This window comes from Vicugna pacos, chromosome 21, assembly GCF_048564905.1.
Source record: "Vicugna pacos chromosome 21, VicPac4, whole genome shotgun sequence".
Taxonomy (NCBI): domain Eukaryota; kingdom Metazoa; phylum Chordata; class Mammalia; order Artiodactyla; family Camelidae; genus Vicugna; species Vicugna pacos.
In genome coordinates, this window is record NC_133007.1 from 29326819 (window position 1) to 29345269 (window position 18451).

An 18451-nucleotide genomic window follows, 5' to 3' on the forward strand; every position below is an offset into this window, starting at 1 on the left:
GGTACCTGAGAGGCTGTTACAGTAGACTAGGCAAGAGAGGTAAAAGCGAGAATTAGGGTGGAGGTGGGGGTGGGGTGGGGAGTGAATCTGTTAAGTGGTGTTCTTACTCCAGATGCCCTGAGTGCTGTGGAGCATGTACCATACGTAGCCCAGCTGCTGGAGAGAGAGACTGCTAGCTGGTATTATTAGCCAGATTTGGGAAAATTGGTATTTGCTGCCTGGTTTTCCCAGTTTACTTTGTAGCCCTTTCCTCTCAGAGAAGAGGGCTTCCTGTCTCTGGGCCTGGAGTCTTGGCTGCCCTTGGGCCTTGCAGTTCTGTGGCGCCGCCTCCTGGTAAAGCTTTCAATGAACAAATTGTACAAAAGGCTTCAGGGTAACCGTGATGAAGAGGGTGTGCAGTGTGGAAGGCAGCAGGGCAGACGTCACTTGAGACACTGAATGCGAGCTGTTAACACTGCTGAGGTGAGGCCCGCTGGTTGCGGTGGGCAGATTGTCAGTGTTTTCTAAGTAGAAACTGCCAGAAGGCTATCACACATTTGGGAAGATGTCTTTCCTGTTTTACTTAACAGATCATCTAAGCCCCAGTTCTTCTGACTCTTTACATTGAGAAGTGGGCCTTGTATAGTTCCCGTCCAGGCCCTATTGGAATAGGCCCATTCATCAGCCCTCCTTCTGACATCCCTGTCTGCTACCACTTCTATCCCCATTTTGAAATGAAGTTCATGCTTCCTGTCTGCCTCCGCCTCTGATGCACTTTGTCTTTTCTTCGTGCATTCCTCTGGTGGGTAAAGACGTTGGGCTAGTTTTTTCTTCCTTGTTTTCACTTGTTTACCTTAAAAGGCATTTTCTCCTCCGACAGATATGGGTTTAGAGTGTCCAGTATGCAAAGAGGACTACACAGTTGAGGAAGAAGTCCGGCAGCTACCCTGCAACCACTTCTTCCACAGCAGCTGTATTGTGCCATGGTTAGAACTGGTAAGTACAGACAGCTCCCATCTGTGATGGGGCGGCTGTGCCGGTCACATCTTCTTTAGGGGATGGCTCACAGTAAGGGTGTAATTAACAGTGAAGGAAGAGTCAGGCAGATCAGATGTTAGCACCTGGCTAACTCCTGGTGGCACCGTTACTGTTTTTGAGATTATCTAAAATTTTGGAGCTTCTCTGACCAGGGGTGAGCAGACTACAGCCTACAGGTCTCTGTAGCCTGCCACCTGTTTTTGTAAATGAAGTTTTATTGGAACACAGCTACACTCATTTGTTTACAGGTTGTCTGTGGCTACTTTTGTGCTACGTCAGCAGAGCTGAATAGATGTGACATAGGCAGCATGGCTTGCAGAGTCTAAAATATTTACTACCTGTTCCTTTACAGAAAAAGTTTGTTGACCCCTGCTCTAGAGACCATCTCAGGTCACTGTTTCTGGTTAGTTCTGTTTAGTGGTATGTGTTAGCTGTTGTTAAGCTGCTGACCTAGAATTCTTTGTTGGTTCTGTTGAAAGTTCTCTTTGGAAGATATCTTGGTGTTACACCTTGGAGTCCATTGTGCAGTCTGTGAGAGTGCCTGTGCTTTTTATTTTTCTGCCTGCCAACTCTTGGGGTTTCTTAAGGGTTTAGTACTTCTAGCTTCTCAGGTCAGGCTGTTTACATGGACTGATACCTTTCTGTTTCAGCATGACACATGTCCTGTATGTCGGAAGAGCTTAAATGGTGAGGACTCTACTCGGCAAACCCAGAGCTCTGAGGCCTCTGCGAGCAACAGATTTAGCAGTGACAGCCAGCTACATGACCGATGGACTTTCTGAAGCTGAAGACTGCATCTGAGCCAGGGCTGTGGTAGACTTCTTATCATGGCTGTTAATTGTATCAAAACAAACAAAAAAAATAGTAGGTGGATTTAGGAGTCACTTAAGAAACCCTAACCCATAATATTAATGCAATGAGTGTTTTTCTTCTCTAAATTTAAAGTTAGTATCTACAGATGGTATTGTATCTACAACCAAATGCCCCTTATTCCTGAATTCAGAGTGATAATTTTATAAGTGTGAAACCTAATTATGTGGATTTCCCCCACCAGAATAGAATCAGTTCCTTAACGTCTAGCTAGGGTCCTGCTCCTGCTGTCATGTTACCTTGTGATGGATGTTTCCAGTCTCTACCCTACCATTATTGTATTTTACTGTAAGTACAGTGGAACCAGAGCCCTGAAGTCCTGCTGATACAAAGTCCTGTTTTAACTGTACAAAAGCATCTACTCTTGGCCACATTAGCCATGAATGAGGTCAGATTAATTCAGGAATTTGGGACTAATGCTTTTGTTTTTTCTTGAATCCTCAGAGAGCAAATCAAAGAAAAATCACAGTGGGAAAGAGAAAGTGGCTTATCATTGTACTCTTTGGTTTTCTCATTTTTATTTTTAAAGAGTACTTCACAAGATGCAGCTTCTGCAGAAACCTACATGACATGTCTTAGAAGTCTTATGTTGGTGGGAATCTGAATCTGGTTCCTTTTTGGGAATGAGTTTAGCAGCATATAGGCACAGAAAGACAGACATTTGAAATATTTGGTTCTGAGGTTTTTTTAATGATCCCCAGTTCACTGTTTACTGTCTTTTGTCCTGGGGACCTTAAAATAATTCCCCTCAGAAATAGAATTACTTCATTACTGCTTCTGTGGCCAATTCATTGTTTTCAGTAATTCATTGATCATCAGGAGTTGAGATTTTACATTGTCTCATTTTAATTTTTTAAGCCGTTTTATCATCTCTGAAACCTTTCTGTTCTGCTTGGTTTTGGCTGTACCTGGAGTCAGGCTGTTCATTGTGATCATGCCCAACAACCTGGCCGAGGAAAGGTAGACCTTTTTTTTTTTTTCATCTTAACAGTGTCCCATGCACATGCACATGCTCTTTGGCACATTTAAGTGTTTAAAGTTGAATAAATGAAGACGATTAAGAATGTTGTTGGAACTTCAGAGTCTCAAAAATAAATGACGGGGATATGTAACCACCGTTGGTGCACCAGAAAAGGGTGACAGAGGGGCACCGTTTGTACGGTCATATCAGCCATTCATGGTTTGGAATGGTCAGAACAAGAAGGCTACTCTTTGGTGAGTCTCGTTCTTGGCTAAGGAACATTTCCTCAGTTTTGGTTGACTGTCATTCACTGGTTTTGGGGGGTAAGGGGCAGAGTTAGAGATATCTTTATACTTTGGTAGAAGATAGAGGACTAAGGGAGGGAAGAGAGAAAGTGAGAAAGTTTAATTTAATTGCTGAATTAATAGCCTGCCTCTCAAAGTTGTGACCATAGGGTATGATTCACACTGGCCCAGAGACAATAAAAGATGTTCCCTCGTGTGCCTCTTATGTTACACCTCTGTAGAGAGCGTTTGTTTGGAGAATGTGAACTATTGACTGTGGCTGTTGAAATATAGCCTGGAAATACACATTGATTTTGCATGGGGAGGGGTGAAGAGCCTGCGGGGAGGTGAGAGGTATGTTATGAATATTTGATGGCGACGACTTAGATGGAGAAGGCTATGCTGAAGTTGGAGCACATTGCAGTTTTCAAGTAGAATAGTATCAGCTGTCTCAGAAAAACTATTACAGCCTGGAAATTTGTGTCTGCCAGCTGGTATCTGGAGATGCCAGGACAGGTGGTTGTATCTTTACTTACAGCTGGAGCACTAGGAAGGATCTGAGTGGCTTCACAGAGGGATACAAACAGTGGATATCTGGATAGTGCTGTAACTTTTCAAAGTACACAGTAGCAAGTGGCATCAGTTTGAGTTACCTGCTGTTTTCTTCACTTGTTTTGCTCTGTGAGATGGAGGACATGAGTCTCGGGGTGCTGTTTTTGAGACCTCCTACTTAATGAATCTGTAGTGTTTCTTGAAGCATTTCAGACTTCGAGGTTAATTGGGTAAGGAGTACATTTGTCAGGGTTCTTCAGAGAAGCAGAACCAATAAGAAGTGTGTATGTATAAAGAGGTTTATTATAAGGAACTGGCTCACATGATTATGGAGGCTAAGAAGTCCCAAGATCTGCAATCAGCCAGCCAGCCAAATGACGATGAGGTTCTAGTCCAATTCCAGAGGTGTGAGCGCTAGGAAAGCCCATGGTGTAAGTTCTAATCCAAAGGTCAGAAAACCCAGTGCTTCAGTTTGAGTTCAAAGGCAGGAAAAGACGGATGTCCCAACTCAAGCAGTCAGGCAGAATGAGTTCTCTCTTGCTAGCAAGTATCAGCCCTCTTGTTCTATTCAGGTCTTCAACTGATTAGATGAAGCCCACCCACATTAGGGAGGGCAATCTGTTTTACTCAGCCTACTGATTCAGATGTTAAACTTATCCAAAAAAAACCCTCACAGATACACCCAGAATAATGTTTGACCAAATATCTGGGTACCCCTTAGCCCAATCAAGTTGACATATAAAATTAACCATCACAAAGAGGAAAAGTAGAAATGATGCACACAGCAGAGTGATCGTCATCCCACTTAAGTTTTGCCAAGTAAACAGTGTGTCTTTATGAGAAATGTCGGCCTTGCTTAGCTAGGATTAAACAGTAGAAGAAATGTTTATGGGATAAAGACCAATTTGCTGTATGCATCATATCTGTTTTTCCTTCTTAACCTAAATTAACCCGGATGTCTGAGATGCCTCCTATTCTAGGAAGAAATATTGAAGATTGATTGGTTTAACACCAGAACACGACTGGAGCTGAAAGTTTATCTCTAGGAACGCCTTGCTCTTACGTGTTTGAAACACAGTTTAGATATAGCACCCAAGGCAGGGGGCTACATAACCCAGACTTTCAGGTGTTCTTTCCTTTATAACTGGAAGGCTTACAGACTCAGGAAACTGAAGCCTTACTGGGAGTCAAGGGGGAGAGGATTCCGCTCTCCCTCATTGTCGGCGAGAACAGAAGACAGTTGCAATTTCAGATCTTGGGCCTTTAGACTTGAGACCTTTATATTCATACTAAAGGACTACCTTTGAGTTCTGTGCAGAGATAAACAGATTGTTTTCTTATTCATGAATGTCTTTTCTTAATGTTCCTTTTGTCCACTATGTTTGAAATAAGCGGGAATAACTTTGCTAGCACGTAATGAGGAGAGACTTCCTGGTAGACTTGAAAGTTGAGAGATTATATAGGCAACTCCTTGCTGACCTCCAAGGAATGACTGCTTCTTGGGTAGTTTCAACAGGAGTCGGTCTAGCCCATTGTCATGTGGACTGGTGCTGGCTGGACAGGACTGGGCGGCAGGAAGGGCCACAGCTACGAACGTTTGGTTGGTATCGCCAGCATCTTTGAAGTTCCTAAGCTAATGAATTGGGTGGGAGCAGAGTGAAGGAATAATCCTGGCATTAAAAATTAATGTTCCCTCAGAGTTCCTGTTGCTAGTTCTCTGAAGAATTGGGAAACATGGAGAACCCAGAACGGCATTTTGGTCCTGTTGCTATAGCTCCTTGATTCTTTGCTCATAGCATTTCAATTTAGAAGAAAAAAGATTTATTCTAGGTGGAAGATATGGAAATGGCTATAATTTAAATAACTTTCTTAGTTTATTATAAATTTTAATTGTCAGCATTTGCTTCATAACAACTGAACAAGTGTTTGTTAAATGTTTTCCTTGATCAGTACTCTCTCTGGTCAAATAATTAGTTCTCAAGTTAAAGGGAAGAATTAAGTTTTTTCCCCCAACAAGTCTCACTTGGATTAAATAGTTATTAGGAGAAAAATTCCTTGTTTATGTCTTTGTATTGCACACATATGTGTGTGTGTATACATTCATAGACACACGCCTACATGCACACTTCACACTAGAAGAAGAAAGGATGTGGTGGGCACTGAGGTAGAGTGAGTGGAGATACAGCAGGGGCTGGGGCCTCAGTCTGATTCTCTCCCTGTACCTGCCTCAGGCCTGTCTGCTTCTGTGCGTCTCTGTTACGGGGCACTGTTGGCGTGGGCAGGCACCCTGTTGTGTGTGGCAGAGGGATTCAGTGGAGGAAGAAGTCTTGTCATTTCTGAAAGTTGAGAATAAATAGCTTTGAGGAAAGGGTGTTCATCAACTATTGGTTCTGTTTTTTAACTAGTTAAACTCAAACACAGTTATCTATTGTTTCACAATATTTTTCTTGATAAATTATTGATGCCAAATTGACTTCTCACATGACCTTCTGCGTGCTTCAGTTTCTTTCTTCCTGGTGTCCAAGTGCTGTTTTCTCAAGCGATACAAATACACCCATCTTAACAAAAACTGATGGGGAGGGGATCATGTGTCTGTTTTAAATAGCAACAAAACAGTCTGGGGTTTCGGGGGTGGGGTGAAGGGTACTTGAGAGTTAGCTGTTAGAGCCAATCTAGGTAGGCCATCTGTGAAGGCAGGGAGATAGATTTTAGGAGGAAAGGGTGCAAGGCTGGTGAATAGATCTTTGGATGTTAGGAAAAAACTTTCTTTGATCTCTGTGGTAGAGAGGTGGAAAGATAAGTGTGCCCCTTACAAGAATAAACCAATGGAGATTTGGGAGTTTGAGGGGACTAGCAAGAGAGAGTACACTTACTGAGAATTTCTAAAGTGAATCTAACATTAGTTCTGATGTAGGGAGTTGGGGGAAAGATTTGGTGAGGTAAACATCACAGATGGCTATCGTGTGGGAGGAAGTTGTAGCTTGCAGTAATGTCAGCATCTCAGCACACGGGCTGGGAACCACAGGGCTGCTCCACCCATCTAAAATAGAATGAGTAGAAGACAATGTGTACAACTGGAGATCTTTTCCAGGTTCAAGAAAGGATCAGACTGCCTTATCTAAAGGATATTATGAGGTTTTGATCTCTCATACCTGCCAGTGAGGTGGAATTACAGGCATCCAACTCTCAAACGTTTTATATGTATGAACTTCATGTTTTGCCAAATTACATTTAGACAGTGTCCATGGAAGTGAGTCTATCTGTTGCTGTTTCTCTTTCACCTGAAAATGTGTATCTCTGAATTATGGGATGTAGGTTTGTGATTCTTTATCTTTTCTAGTGAGATGTACCATTTTTAAGGTCCAAAAATCATTAGACTCCCTCCCAACAAGATTATAGTTGTATTTTTAGTATCTTTTGATGGAAGAAAACATATAATGCATAACAAAAAGCTGCTATGATTTTAGTGATGCTTTTAAATCAATTTGTTTTTATTAGTCATACCAGAATCTACATCTAGTTGAAATTTGTTATATACATATTTGTAAGATACAATATTTATTCAGACGGAATATAATACTTATAAAGATTTATTGTAATAATTTCATGACCTCACAGAGGTTCAAATTCCTCACAGAGGTTAAATTCACTCTTATAGATTGAGGTTAAATGTGTGTCCAGGAAAATTATTCATGCATGGAAATTTATCAGTGGTATTGATACACTTTGAAAGCCAAGATATAAGTATTTCAAATTTCTATTTAACAAAATCTTGAGATAAGCAGAATAAATAAAATAAATTCTTTAGAAGTGGGACCTTTGACTGTTGTTGCTTTGTTTATTCTGCTTAGTTCAAGTCAGAACTAATAGTCTGGTGCTTAATAAACTTGGCCAGTGATCATGTGTCCTTTCTGCAGATTTTTATGTAGACTATAATTAGCACAGCATGATGGATAAAAACCTTTTCTGTAGTTGGACATGGCTTCTTTGTGAGTCTTCCAGTGATTGTATAATGTTGAGCAGTTTCAGAATAGTCTTTGAATAGTAAAAAATGAAAGACGATTCCACTTATGTAAGCTTAAAATTTAGTTAGTTAGAAACATAAAACTAACACATAAAATAGGTAGAGAAAGATTCAAGTGAATGTAATATAGTGGAGAAAGCTTTGGAGACTTCAGAGTCAGAATTCATATGGTTCTGGGTTTAAAATACAGAGTCTCATTTGATTCTCAGAGCAATCCTGTAGAAACAGAGCATAGAGTAGGTAATATCCCATTTTATAGATAAGCAGATAAAAGTAGCTTCTCAAAACTTCATTTGCGCAAAGACACATAGCTGGTATGTTGCAGAGCCAGAATTTGAATCCATGTCTTTTGACTCCATGCCTAGTCTTTTTACCTCCCTCAGACACAAAATCCAAAATCCTTAGTTTGAGGTTCAAGACCATCACTAATAAGGGTCTTACCCATCTCTTTCAGCCCTTCTCTCTGCTCCCACAAACCTTAGCTCCCACGTTTGGCAGGGCCTGGCCAAGGATCACAGGTAAGGTGTCTGTCTCCTTTTGATGGCTTGCCATTTAGCTCCAGTTAAATTGTCTCTGTTCCCACCTCTTTATTCATGTAGTTCCCCCGTCAGGAATACCCTGCCCCCATCTCTCTGCTTAACTATGACAAGAAGTTCTCTGTCCAAAGAGAGAGACAGGAGGATTTGTGGACTTAGTGAGAAAAGGAAAGGCTGCAAATGTTGCTTTGACATTTATTTAAAAAGAGAGAGAAATGACCAAAGAGGCTGACAGGTACTTAGTTGAAACTAGACAGGATATGTGGTGTGCCTGGTCCACACAAATCTTCCTCTTCCCCCAGCAGTGCCACGTGGATGCTGTTGAGCACCAGGCTCTCTTTGTTTCCTCATTTTCATGCCAAGCCAGTTGCTGGGTCTGGCTCTCTTCCTCTCCTGTCCTACCTGCCTGTGCGTGTTTCCTCTCTCTTCCCTTTACAGTGTCCAATAAAAATTTCTTCCAAAAAATTTGGTGTTCTCATTTTGCTTGACTCGCTGGTTTATTTTGCTGTGTTGGAGGGAAGGGAGGAAAGTTCTTCTAGGGCACATGCTTATTCGATGTTTGAGTAAGAACTATTCAGCACCTGCCTTTGTGAAATCTGTTTTCTTATTTACTGGTGCCTGAGGTAGGAATAAAGTCAGGTTTACTCTGGCAGTGAGGAGGGGAGGTCAGGGAACGCGTTCATTTGCCCACCTTACAAATTCCCTAGATTCTTGACATATTTACATGTGTTTTTTTCTTCTTTGTGCATATTGTAATGTGCTAAATAGAGTCAGATTTATCTTGCTATAACTTTTTTTTTAAAGTTTCTTCTGGCACAAGCCTTACAAAGCTGTAGATAGAAAAAGGGAAGTTTGTATTACTGCCACAAACCTAGAATAGCAATAAAACACCTGATGTAATTCATCCTGGGATGTATGTCTGACAGGCCCTTAGGGCTAGAGAGGGAACGGGAAAGGAGGAAGGGAGGGTGTTGTACGTGTTGTGTCTTACTGCTGAAACTGTGACTTTGTGAAGTCCGCCTGATCCTGGTAGAAGTGGGGAAGAAGCCAACCTTTGATCTCTCCTTGCTGGAAGACAGGACAATCAAAGAAGAAATTGATGCCGCTCAAAACGTTCAAGGTAGGTCTTCCGTGTAGAGCACTGGACGGCTGGCCCAGAGGTAAGAGAAGGGTACTCTCTGAAGTTAGTCTGACGCGCTGAGGGAATCCTAGAGATCCAGGAGCTTCCCTCATCCTTGTCATCACATGGGAGCATGAGAACTTGACCTGCGTGATTTCTCTGGGCCTGAGGAAATGTGTGTACTTCTGTTCTGCTGAACGCTACCACTTCTGTAATTCTGTTAAGCCTTGAGTTGGGGGAGAGAGAGAAAAGGAATGAACTATGAAAAGTTCGTTGTCTTCACCTGACTAGGAGAAGGAAAAGAGCCTCGAGACTTTTTCCTCTAGCATAACTTGGGAGTCAAAGGTAGTAAATGGTAGTAGATTGTATGACTAGACCCAGTTTCCTCTTCTCTTTAGACTTTATACTCTGTGTGAAGAAATATAATTTATTTTGCTAAAGAAAGAGCCTAACCATCTGAGAGAATTTAGATTCAGTAAAGGATTGTGTCTAAGGGGTCAGACTACTTGATACTCATCAGTTTCCTCCTGAAAATTGGGTGGCTTGCATTTGGCAGTTCCTCGCCAAGGATCCCAGATAAGGTCTCTGTTTTCTTTTGATAGTTTGCAGTTAAGGGGCTAGAATAAGAGTGTGTCCGGTGGTCTGGTTTCTGGGAATGGGAGGAGGCAATCTCAGAATTGGTGAAGGACTGAGACAGAAGGTGCTTAGTATATAGCAAGCAACTAATTACTGAGAGCGCAGATTTTAGAGTGAAAAGGTCCTATATTAATTCCTGTGTCCTGGAGCAACATTTAACCTCTTTAAACCTGTTTGCCGGTGAGTAATGAGAGAATGTTTACTTGGAAGGGTTGTATGAGGTGAGAATCACCATATGTGGAGCCTACTCCCTCATACAAATTCTTTAAACAAATTTATTAAGAGCCTGCTATGTACCTGGTACTGTCTTGTTGGGGTAAACAAGACAAAGTCCTGCATTTATACAGCTTATGTTCCGGTGGCACTCAGTGGTAGTTACTGACTTGAGGAAAGCCTAAATAAAGCTTGGAATTAAGAATGCCAAGGGGAGGCCAAAACCTGCATCAGGTACTGATTGTGCAAACATGTAATGGCAAGTCATTGCAAGTTCTAATCTCTTCTTTTTATCTAGTGGGTAAAACTGACTCACTGATGAGTGATGCTGAGAGGACTCAGCTACAGGTGTCGAATATATTCAATCTGGCCATCAGTCTTTGCTGAAGCGTCGTATTGTTTAAAACCCACCTCCAGACCAAGTCTGTTTCTGGTCTTGGTCATCTCCACTTTGTAGCCAAACATCTGTTGCCTCAACTTGTAGCCCTCTGTTCATTCAGCAGGTAGAGGCATTTGTATTTGCTTGCCTCTACCACAGGATTTCCTAACAGGTGTGACCTCCTACCCAGTGGAAAGTCTGATTCATTCATCTTCCCTTCATTACGAAATCTTCAGTCCCTTTGGACCAGTTTTCCCCTCTTACTGGTATAATATTTTCCTGTCAACAGCCAGAACTTAAGGAGCATTTCCCTGTCCCACTCAGATTCCTTTCTACCCTTCTCCTAGAGAATAACCAAGATGTCAAAGGTACAGCACACTCATTTGTTGGGCTGCTCAAGGCTCTTCTGAACATTTCTTGAAGGGCCACCATGCCGGCGACCAGCGCCATCCAGACCTTTCCTTGCAGAAGGCCTGAACTGAGGGTAGCTTCACTGTGGCTGCACTTGTGTCCTGTTTGCTTCAATCCCATCACTGTGTAGTTTCCTGTCTCTGGTTCAGAAGAGACTCAGTGGGTTAGGGGAGAGTTTGGGAAATTGTTAATACCTCCATTTGCATCATCTCAGGACATCGTTCTGATGATCTCCAAGGATACCTCACAGTATAATTTGTTGCCCACGTTAAGTATTTTTTAACACTTGTGGGTGATGATGACGACGTACTTAGGCAGCAGTGAATAAATATAGAATTTATGTGTGTCTTGGGTGGATGCAAATAGGCCTTCCTTGAGGGAACTCTAAAGCCTTGCCAAAGAGACAGCTAAAATAGCTTCATTACCTTGGAATTGGGTGTCTCCAGATCTCATTTAAAAACCATCTTCTGGAGTGGGTCAGTTTACCCTAAGTTAAAATCTTGGGTTTTGTAATAGATCTGGATTTTTATCCACCGTTACTAGCTGAGTGAACAACACAGATTATCTTTGAGCCTGATTTATCCCATGACAAGAATAGTACCTACCTCAAAAGACCATGAAGATTAAATGAACTAAAACATCACTTAGCACAATGCCTGGCACACAGCAAGCACTCAGCAAATGGCAGACATTGTTTATTGATACTACCTGTTACTTGTCTGGCTTTATTGTTCTCACCTTCCCAAAGGAACCCCATTTCTACATTTAGTGAGCATCCACACGTGCTGACTCTAATCCTTAAACGTGCTGAGAGGATGAGAAATGCTCCCGGGAGAACCATCACAAGGAGAAATGCTTAGGGTGTGTTAGGAAAACATGAATACTAGATTATAAGGAGTAAAGGCTTTGTTGTACTCCCATTCTGTTCTCCAAGGCTTAGCACTGTTCCTGGGGCGCACAGGCAGTATGTGTTAGATGAGTGAAAGGAGTTTCCATTAGTGAGAGAAACTGGAACAGAATATTCACATAAGGAGTAGAATGAAATTTGATGGAGAGCTTCCAGTGCCAGGCTAATTTAGACTTTTGTTACACAGACAATGAAAAGTCATTAAAACTCCTTGAATGGTATGTGGCATTACAAATTAGTATTTTAAAAGAAGCCTACTGGCAGTCTGGATTACAGGCAGAGACAGTGTTTAGAGTTGATGGACCATTTATTAGGCCAGTAGCTCAGTCCCAGGCCCTGAGGTAGGTGTGGGAGACATAAAGATGAATAAGACATGGGCGGAGCTCATGGGGCTTCTCACTGAGGAGACTATCGGAGTATTTTAAGTGAGATGATGGAGACCTGGAAAACACATTTGGGAAGAAGGGAATGAATGTGGGAAAGAACTAATAGTACTTGATAACCGACTAGGGGAAGAGAAAAGGGGAGGAGTCGAGGTTTTGACTATGAATCGAGGGCAGAAGTAGGGTCTCGGGAGGTTGGGTCCGATTCTGAGTGAGGAGTTGGTAGGGCATCGGGAGCAAGGAGTCCCATCGTCGGGGGACATGTTTAGTTGAAACTTAGGAAAGGTTAAAGCTGGAGAAGTTGATTTGTGGGTCACTTGCAAGGAGGCACAGGTTTAAAGTGTGAGAGTGGGTGAGAACTTGGGGGAGAGAGGAGAGAGAAAAGATTGAAGGAGTGGGGAGTGAGTCTTGGGGAATGAATTTTCACATTTGAGAGGTGGGAGGCAGAAACAGAGGCAGAGAAGAAGGGAAAAGAACGGCCAGAAAGGTAGAAAAACCAGAGTCACAGGAGCCAGTAAAGATGAGACTTTGATCATTTGCATTAACTACCAATTAACCATAGTTGATGATGAAAATATTTGTTTAAAAAGGCCAGGTTTTTATTGTAGGAAGTAGGTGTAATTTATATCTATTTTTCATAAAGTCAAAAAGTAAGATAGTATTTGAAGACTCATAAAGAATGAAAGCAGTGTCCTTTTATCCCCAGACACAGCCGCTGTTAGCTCTACCCTTCTCTGTGTCTTTCAAAAATCATTATATCACAAATTTCAGTTAAACTAATTTTTACATAATTTGGATTTTGTAAGTGTTACTTATTACAGAACCAAGTTGTGTGCTATGATTATGTTTCCTTTTGTAAAAGGTAGTGTTTTCCCTGGAGATAATGATCACCTTAATTTTTTTTTAAAGGCAGTTTTCCGTATCCGTATCTTTAACCCTTCATCAGGTCTGTTGCAGGCCTTCAGAAAGATGATCTACCGACTGCATTTTCACCCCCTAGCGATCTTTCTCTTGCTCTCTTCAGGGCTAATTGCCATTTCTGGCCCTCTCCCATTCCAGAATTTCCTTACCCCCTTTCCTCTGTTATCCTGGGTCCCACTGTATCCACTCTGCTGGTTCACTTTATTTTGTTGAAGTACATCCTCTGGTAGCTTCTTAAGAAAGATCACGTAGAAGGCAATTTTTTTTTTTGAATCATTGCATGTCTGATAGTGTCTTTATTCCTTCCTCACATTTGATTGGTAGTTTGTCTGGGTGTAGAATTTTGGGTAGAATATAATTTTCAGTTTTGAAGACTTGCTCCATTGTCTGGGAACATGGAAACACAGAGTCACTCTCTGCTGGGCATATGAAGAAGTCATATATATAAAGCTGAGGCTGGTGTGACCATATTTAGACGGTGCCAAAGTAGTGATGTGAAGGAAAAGCCGGGGTGGTCTAACAAGATAACTAACAAATCTAAGTATTGGAATACTGATCTGAGTTCTGCTAGACTAACTTGTAAATCTAAGTTAATTAGTGTTGGTTTGCTGTTCATGTTTTTTGCTAGCCAGCTGGGTTTTCAAAGATACATATCTGGCTTTGGAATGTTGGTTTGCTGCCTCCCTGCCTCCACTTTTGTGATGATAATGCTGCTAAAGCTGTTCCATGCCTATTGGCCGAATACCCCAAGCTTGTACTTTACTCTATAAAACCTCATGTACACACCTTGAAGGTGCTCAGAGCTTCGGAGCAGAAGCCCCTCTGAGCCCGCCGGCGTAATGCATCCGAGTACTCCACCCTCCGAGTGGTGCTTGTTTCTTGACAGGCCTGTCTTTTCCGTAACAGTGACAGAACAGGGGAGCGTACACAGAGTGCAGAATACAGATGAGAGGCCTTGCTCCCCAGAGAGACTGTGATAGTGATTGTTTGGGGTTCTCTTGGCTTTCTTGTCTCTGATTCTAGAAACTGGAACTCAAAGGGCTAGCTACACTTCTTGCTTTATTGGTTTTTGCCCTTTTAATCTATGGCAGTTTGAGTGGGTTTCTGTTTCTTATGACTAAGTGCTCTTTAAGACAACCATCCATTTTATCTCAAGTCCGTCTCCCTTCCCAGCCTGAAGACTCAGTGCCTGTGTTTAGAAATATAGCCACGTCTCAGAGAGCTCTGAGCTGGGAATCAGGAGGCCTGAGTTCCAGACCTCTATCTGCCACTGGCACTGGTCAGTGAGTAGCTTTGGAAAATTTCCTTAACCGCTTGTGACTCAGTCTCTTTGCCGATAAAAATGGGGTAGCTACCTCAGACTCTTCAAAGACAAAATGAGATTACCTTTGTATCCATGCTTTGAGGGAAGGCAGCACTTGCCAGGCGGAGTAACGGAAAAAGACTGTGTAATGGGAAGGACTCTTTTCCAAGGAGACTGCCTATCCAGGACCTGAAATAACTACTTCTGTTATTTCAGGTCTTTAGTATTTCCTCTTCTATAAATTGCCTGTTCATATTCTTCACGTGTTTTTAAAAAAGTCAACTTCTAGGAACTTTATATTAGAGCTATTACCTGCTGCCATTTTTTCTTTTTTTTTTTTCACTCTCTTTTTTTAACAAATATTTTCTCCCAATTTATTGTTTGCCTCTTGACTTTTGTTTTTTCCATAAGGAAGATTTATACCTGTGTGTAGTTAAATACGTTTATCTTTTCTATGTCATCTGTGTTTCCTAATTTTTTTTTAACTTATTTTTATTTTTTGGTGGGGAGGGAGGTAATTAGTTTTATGTCTTTATTTTTAGTGGAGGTACTGGGGATTGAACCCAGGACCTCGGGCATGCTAAGTATGTGCTCCACCACTTGAGCTATACCCTCCCCTCTGTATTTCCTTATTGTTTAAGTAAATTTTCCTCACACTGAGGTTATAATTTTCTTCCAACATTTTAATTGTTTTACCTTTTATATTTGTATCTTCTAATTTTAGCTAAAAAGGTTATTCTCATATCAGAAAACCCAAACTGAACCAAAACCAAAACCAAGGAAACACCTCAATTTTCATCAAAAGGGAAATGGTTGAGTAAATTTTGATTCATGTATACAATAGAATATTATGTACTTAAAAAAACTGAGTTCTATAAATATGGGCCTGAAGGCAGATGTCTGTAATATACCATTATGTCAAAAAAAAGGCAAATTGCACAGCTATGTATATAAATATTTTTGTTTAAAAAAATCCTGTGTAGACGTTTAAAAATATATTTAAACACTTTTGTGCTTTTTATCAAAACTACAATAGAATAGAATTTTTAGATAGATAATTACATTCACAGAGTTTAAAATTCAAAGAGTAGAGAGAGGTGTACAGTTAAGTTTTCTTCCTGCTCCCACCACCCCCGCCCAGTGACTTATTATTGACCACTATTGCCTTGTTGCTGTGAGTCCTTATAGAGATATTCTGTGCATATATAAGCTGTTCCATATTTTTCATTTTTTAAAAAGCAATAGCAACAACAAATGAAGTTCTAAATTTTGCTTTTTTCACTTGCCAGTAGGTTCTGGAGACCATTCCCTGTCAGTACATGAAAAGCTTTCCCTTAAAAATTGTTGCACAGTATTTATAATTATGTGAATTTATTGACATAGATTCCCATTAACATTATGATTATTTCTAATCTTTTCCAAATCATATCCACATTGAATACCCTTGCACATACATCATTTTGCAAGTGATGAATCTCTAGAAATGACATTGCTGGTCAAAGGGTATATGCGTTTGGTATCTTGAGAGGTGTTGCCATATTGTCCTCCCCAGGGGTTGTATTGGCATACTTTCCCACTGGCACGTGTGACATGCGTCCTCATATCCATGCCAACACCATGATGCTAATTTACATTCCCACCAACAGTGTAGGTGGGTTCCCTTTTCTCCACACCCACTCCAGCTTAATTACCTTTCAAATATCAATGAAAATGATCACATGGTTTTTCCTTTCTCATACATTAGTATGATGGTCTGTGTTAAAAGATTTCCTAAAACTGGTGCATCCTTGCAGTCCTAAAAAACAAAGGTAACATTTGATCTTGGCATATTAGTCTTTTAACATGCTGCTACATTCTGTTTCATAATATTTTATTTAAGGCTTCTGCTTTAATATTCTTCAATTAGATTGATTTAAGAAATGTTTTATGTTACTTTCATTGGTTTTTGGAATAAATATGCTCTCTTCACAAAAAGAATTTGGAAATTTTTCTCTTTTAGTCTCAGGGAAAATTTCAGTAGCATTGGAAAAACCTGCTTTTGAAAGGTTTAGTAAAATTCTCCACTGATGTGATCTGGGCAAATGTTTAGGGGGAAAGTTAGGTAGTGATAAGTTTTCCATATTTCCTATTTGGCAATGATTCTATTTAGTATTTTCTTTTTACTGGAACTAGTTTTGGTACATTGTATTTTTTTTTAGAAAATTATCAGCTTTACACATAATTTATATTCATAAAATTGAGAAAGGGTTTTTACGGTTCTTTAAATTTCCTCTGCATTCATAGTTCTTTCTTTTTATTATTTATTTTGTGTATTTATGCTTTCTCTCTTTTTTCTTGATTATGTTAATTATCTATTTTGTTGCTTGTTTTTTTCCTGAATTAACAGCTGTGGGCTTATTTATTAGTTTTATCATTTTCTATTTTCTTATTGATTTCCACATTTCACCTTATTAATTCTTTCCTTCTACTTTCCTTAGATTTATTTTTCATTTGCTAACTTCCCAAGTTAGAGACTTAATTTCTTTAATTTCACTCCTTTTTGTTAATATAAAAAGTACTACATGTTCCTCTTACTATTGCTTTATCTGATTCCCAGAGGTTTTTACATGTGGTGCTTTTCATTTTCCATTTCTTAGATAATCCATACTTTCCTTTTTTATTTCCTCTTTGCACCAGAAGAGTGTTTTATGGTTTTGAGATGATAGTCTTTTTTAAAAAAATTTCCTGATTTTGTTGTTAGTTGCTAGTTTTACTGCACTGTTGTTAGAGTTTTCTTGTGTGTATGTATAGAACACAGAGAACAGAGTACAAGGACACATGGCAAATTGTTTATATTGTTTACCTCAGAGAAGTGTATTGTGAGGGAAATGGGAGAGCTTATCCACTTTTCTCTATACTGTTTTAAGCTGTTTGAATTGGTAAGGTGAGCCTTGAATACTTCTCTCACTAAAGCATACTGCATTCAGAATTGATGCATGGGTCTGCATACTTGTGTATCTGTCTTTCTGTCTACACACACACCCACACACACACACACACACCTAGAAGGAAATATGTCAAAATGTTAGGTGTTTACTTTGAGAATGGGATGAAGAATTTAGGGACCAATGAAAAGGACTTCCATTATGTCTTTTATATACTGTATTTATATTTTTAAATTGACAATTTAAAAAAAATCCTAGTCAAACTGTAATGTGATGTCAAAATTTTGAAATGTATCTATTTGTGGGATCAATAAAAAGGACAGAACTAAAATGCTGGATGATACATAAGAAGAAACAAGAAGGCCAATCAGAATTAAAGTGTTCCAAGGCAACTGGTTTAGCGAACGGGACATTAACAAATGTGGTGTAAGCAGAATCTTGCAAAGTGCTTATGCGTTGGGGTTTGCCCTCTCTTGCTGCTTTTGGCACCCAGCCACTGTGACAAAGCTTACATTTGTCTGCTAGATGCTAGAAGCACTTGACACAAGTTCCTCTCGTCACCCCAGCCAGGCATCAGACCTGTGAGTGAGGCCACCTACCACAAATCAGCACCCAGCCGACCTCCAGCTGACTGCAGACAGGTGAGTGAGCCCAGGTGAGCCCAGCCCGAACTGCCAAACCACAGAACTGTGAGCTAGCAAATGATTATTGTCTTAAGCCACCGAAGTCTGGGTGGTTTGTCGTGCAGCAAAGTGACGGACTCCTTTTTCTTGTTTTCATTTCCTTCTGTCTGGAATGTAGGTAGTTGGTGAATTGGCTTCAGCCATTCCGCCACAAGCCATATTGTAAGAAATGGGAAAGCAACAACACGAAAGGAAACTTGTTCCTGGAAAACGTCATGGAGCAAACGAAGTATCCTGCCTACCCTTGACAGCTTAGGACCACTATGTGAGAGTAAAATAAAACTCCGCCTTATTTAAGCCAGTGCGTTTTTTTCTGCATTTCTTTGC

At 40.5% G+C, this 18451-nt stretch overlaps 1 protein-coding gene and 1 long non-coding RNA gene across 2 annotated transcripts in view; both read left to right on the forward strand.

Annotated features, from left to right (window-relative positions):
* Positions 1-7583, forward strand: part of RNF115 (ring finger protein 115) — a 53218-nt gene extending 45635 nt beyond the window's left edge. The window contains exons 8-9 of the mRNA XM_006212433.3: positions 860-975; positions 1668-7583. Coding sequence (XP_006212495.3) covers positions 860-975; positions 1668-1799 — 248 coding nt within the window. The 3' untranslated portion in view covers positions 1800-7583. The remainder of the gene's footprint in view (positions 1-859; positions 976-1667) is intronic.
* A 1151-nt stretch (positions 7584-8734) lies between these two features.
* LOC140688128 (uncharacterized) lies at positions 8735-18451 on the forward strand. The gene is made up of 4 exons (XR_012062889.1): positions 8735-8867; positions 9260-9364; positions 17967-18082; positions 18243-18451. It is a non-coding gene; the product is annotated as an uncharacterized lncRNA (long non-coding RNA).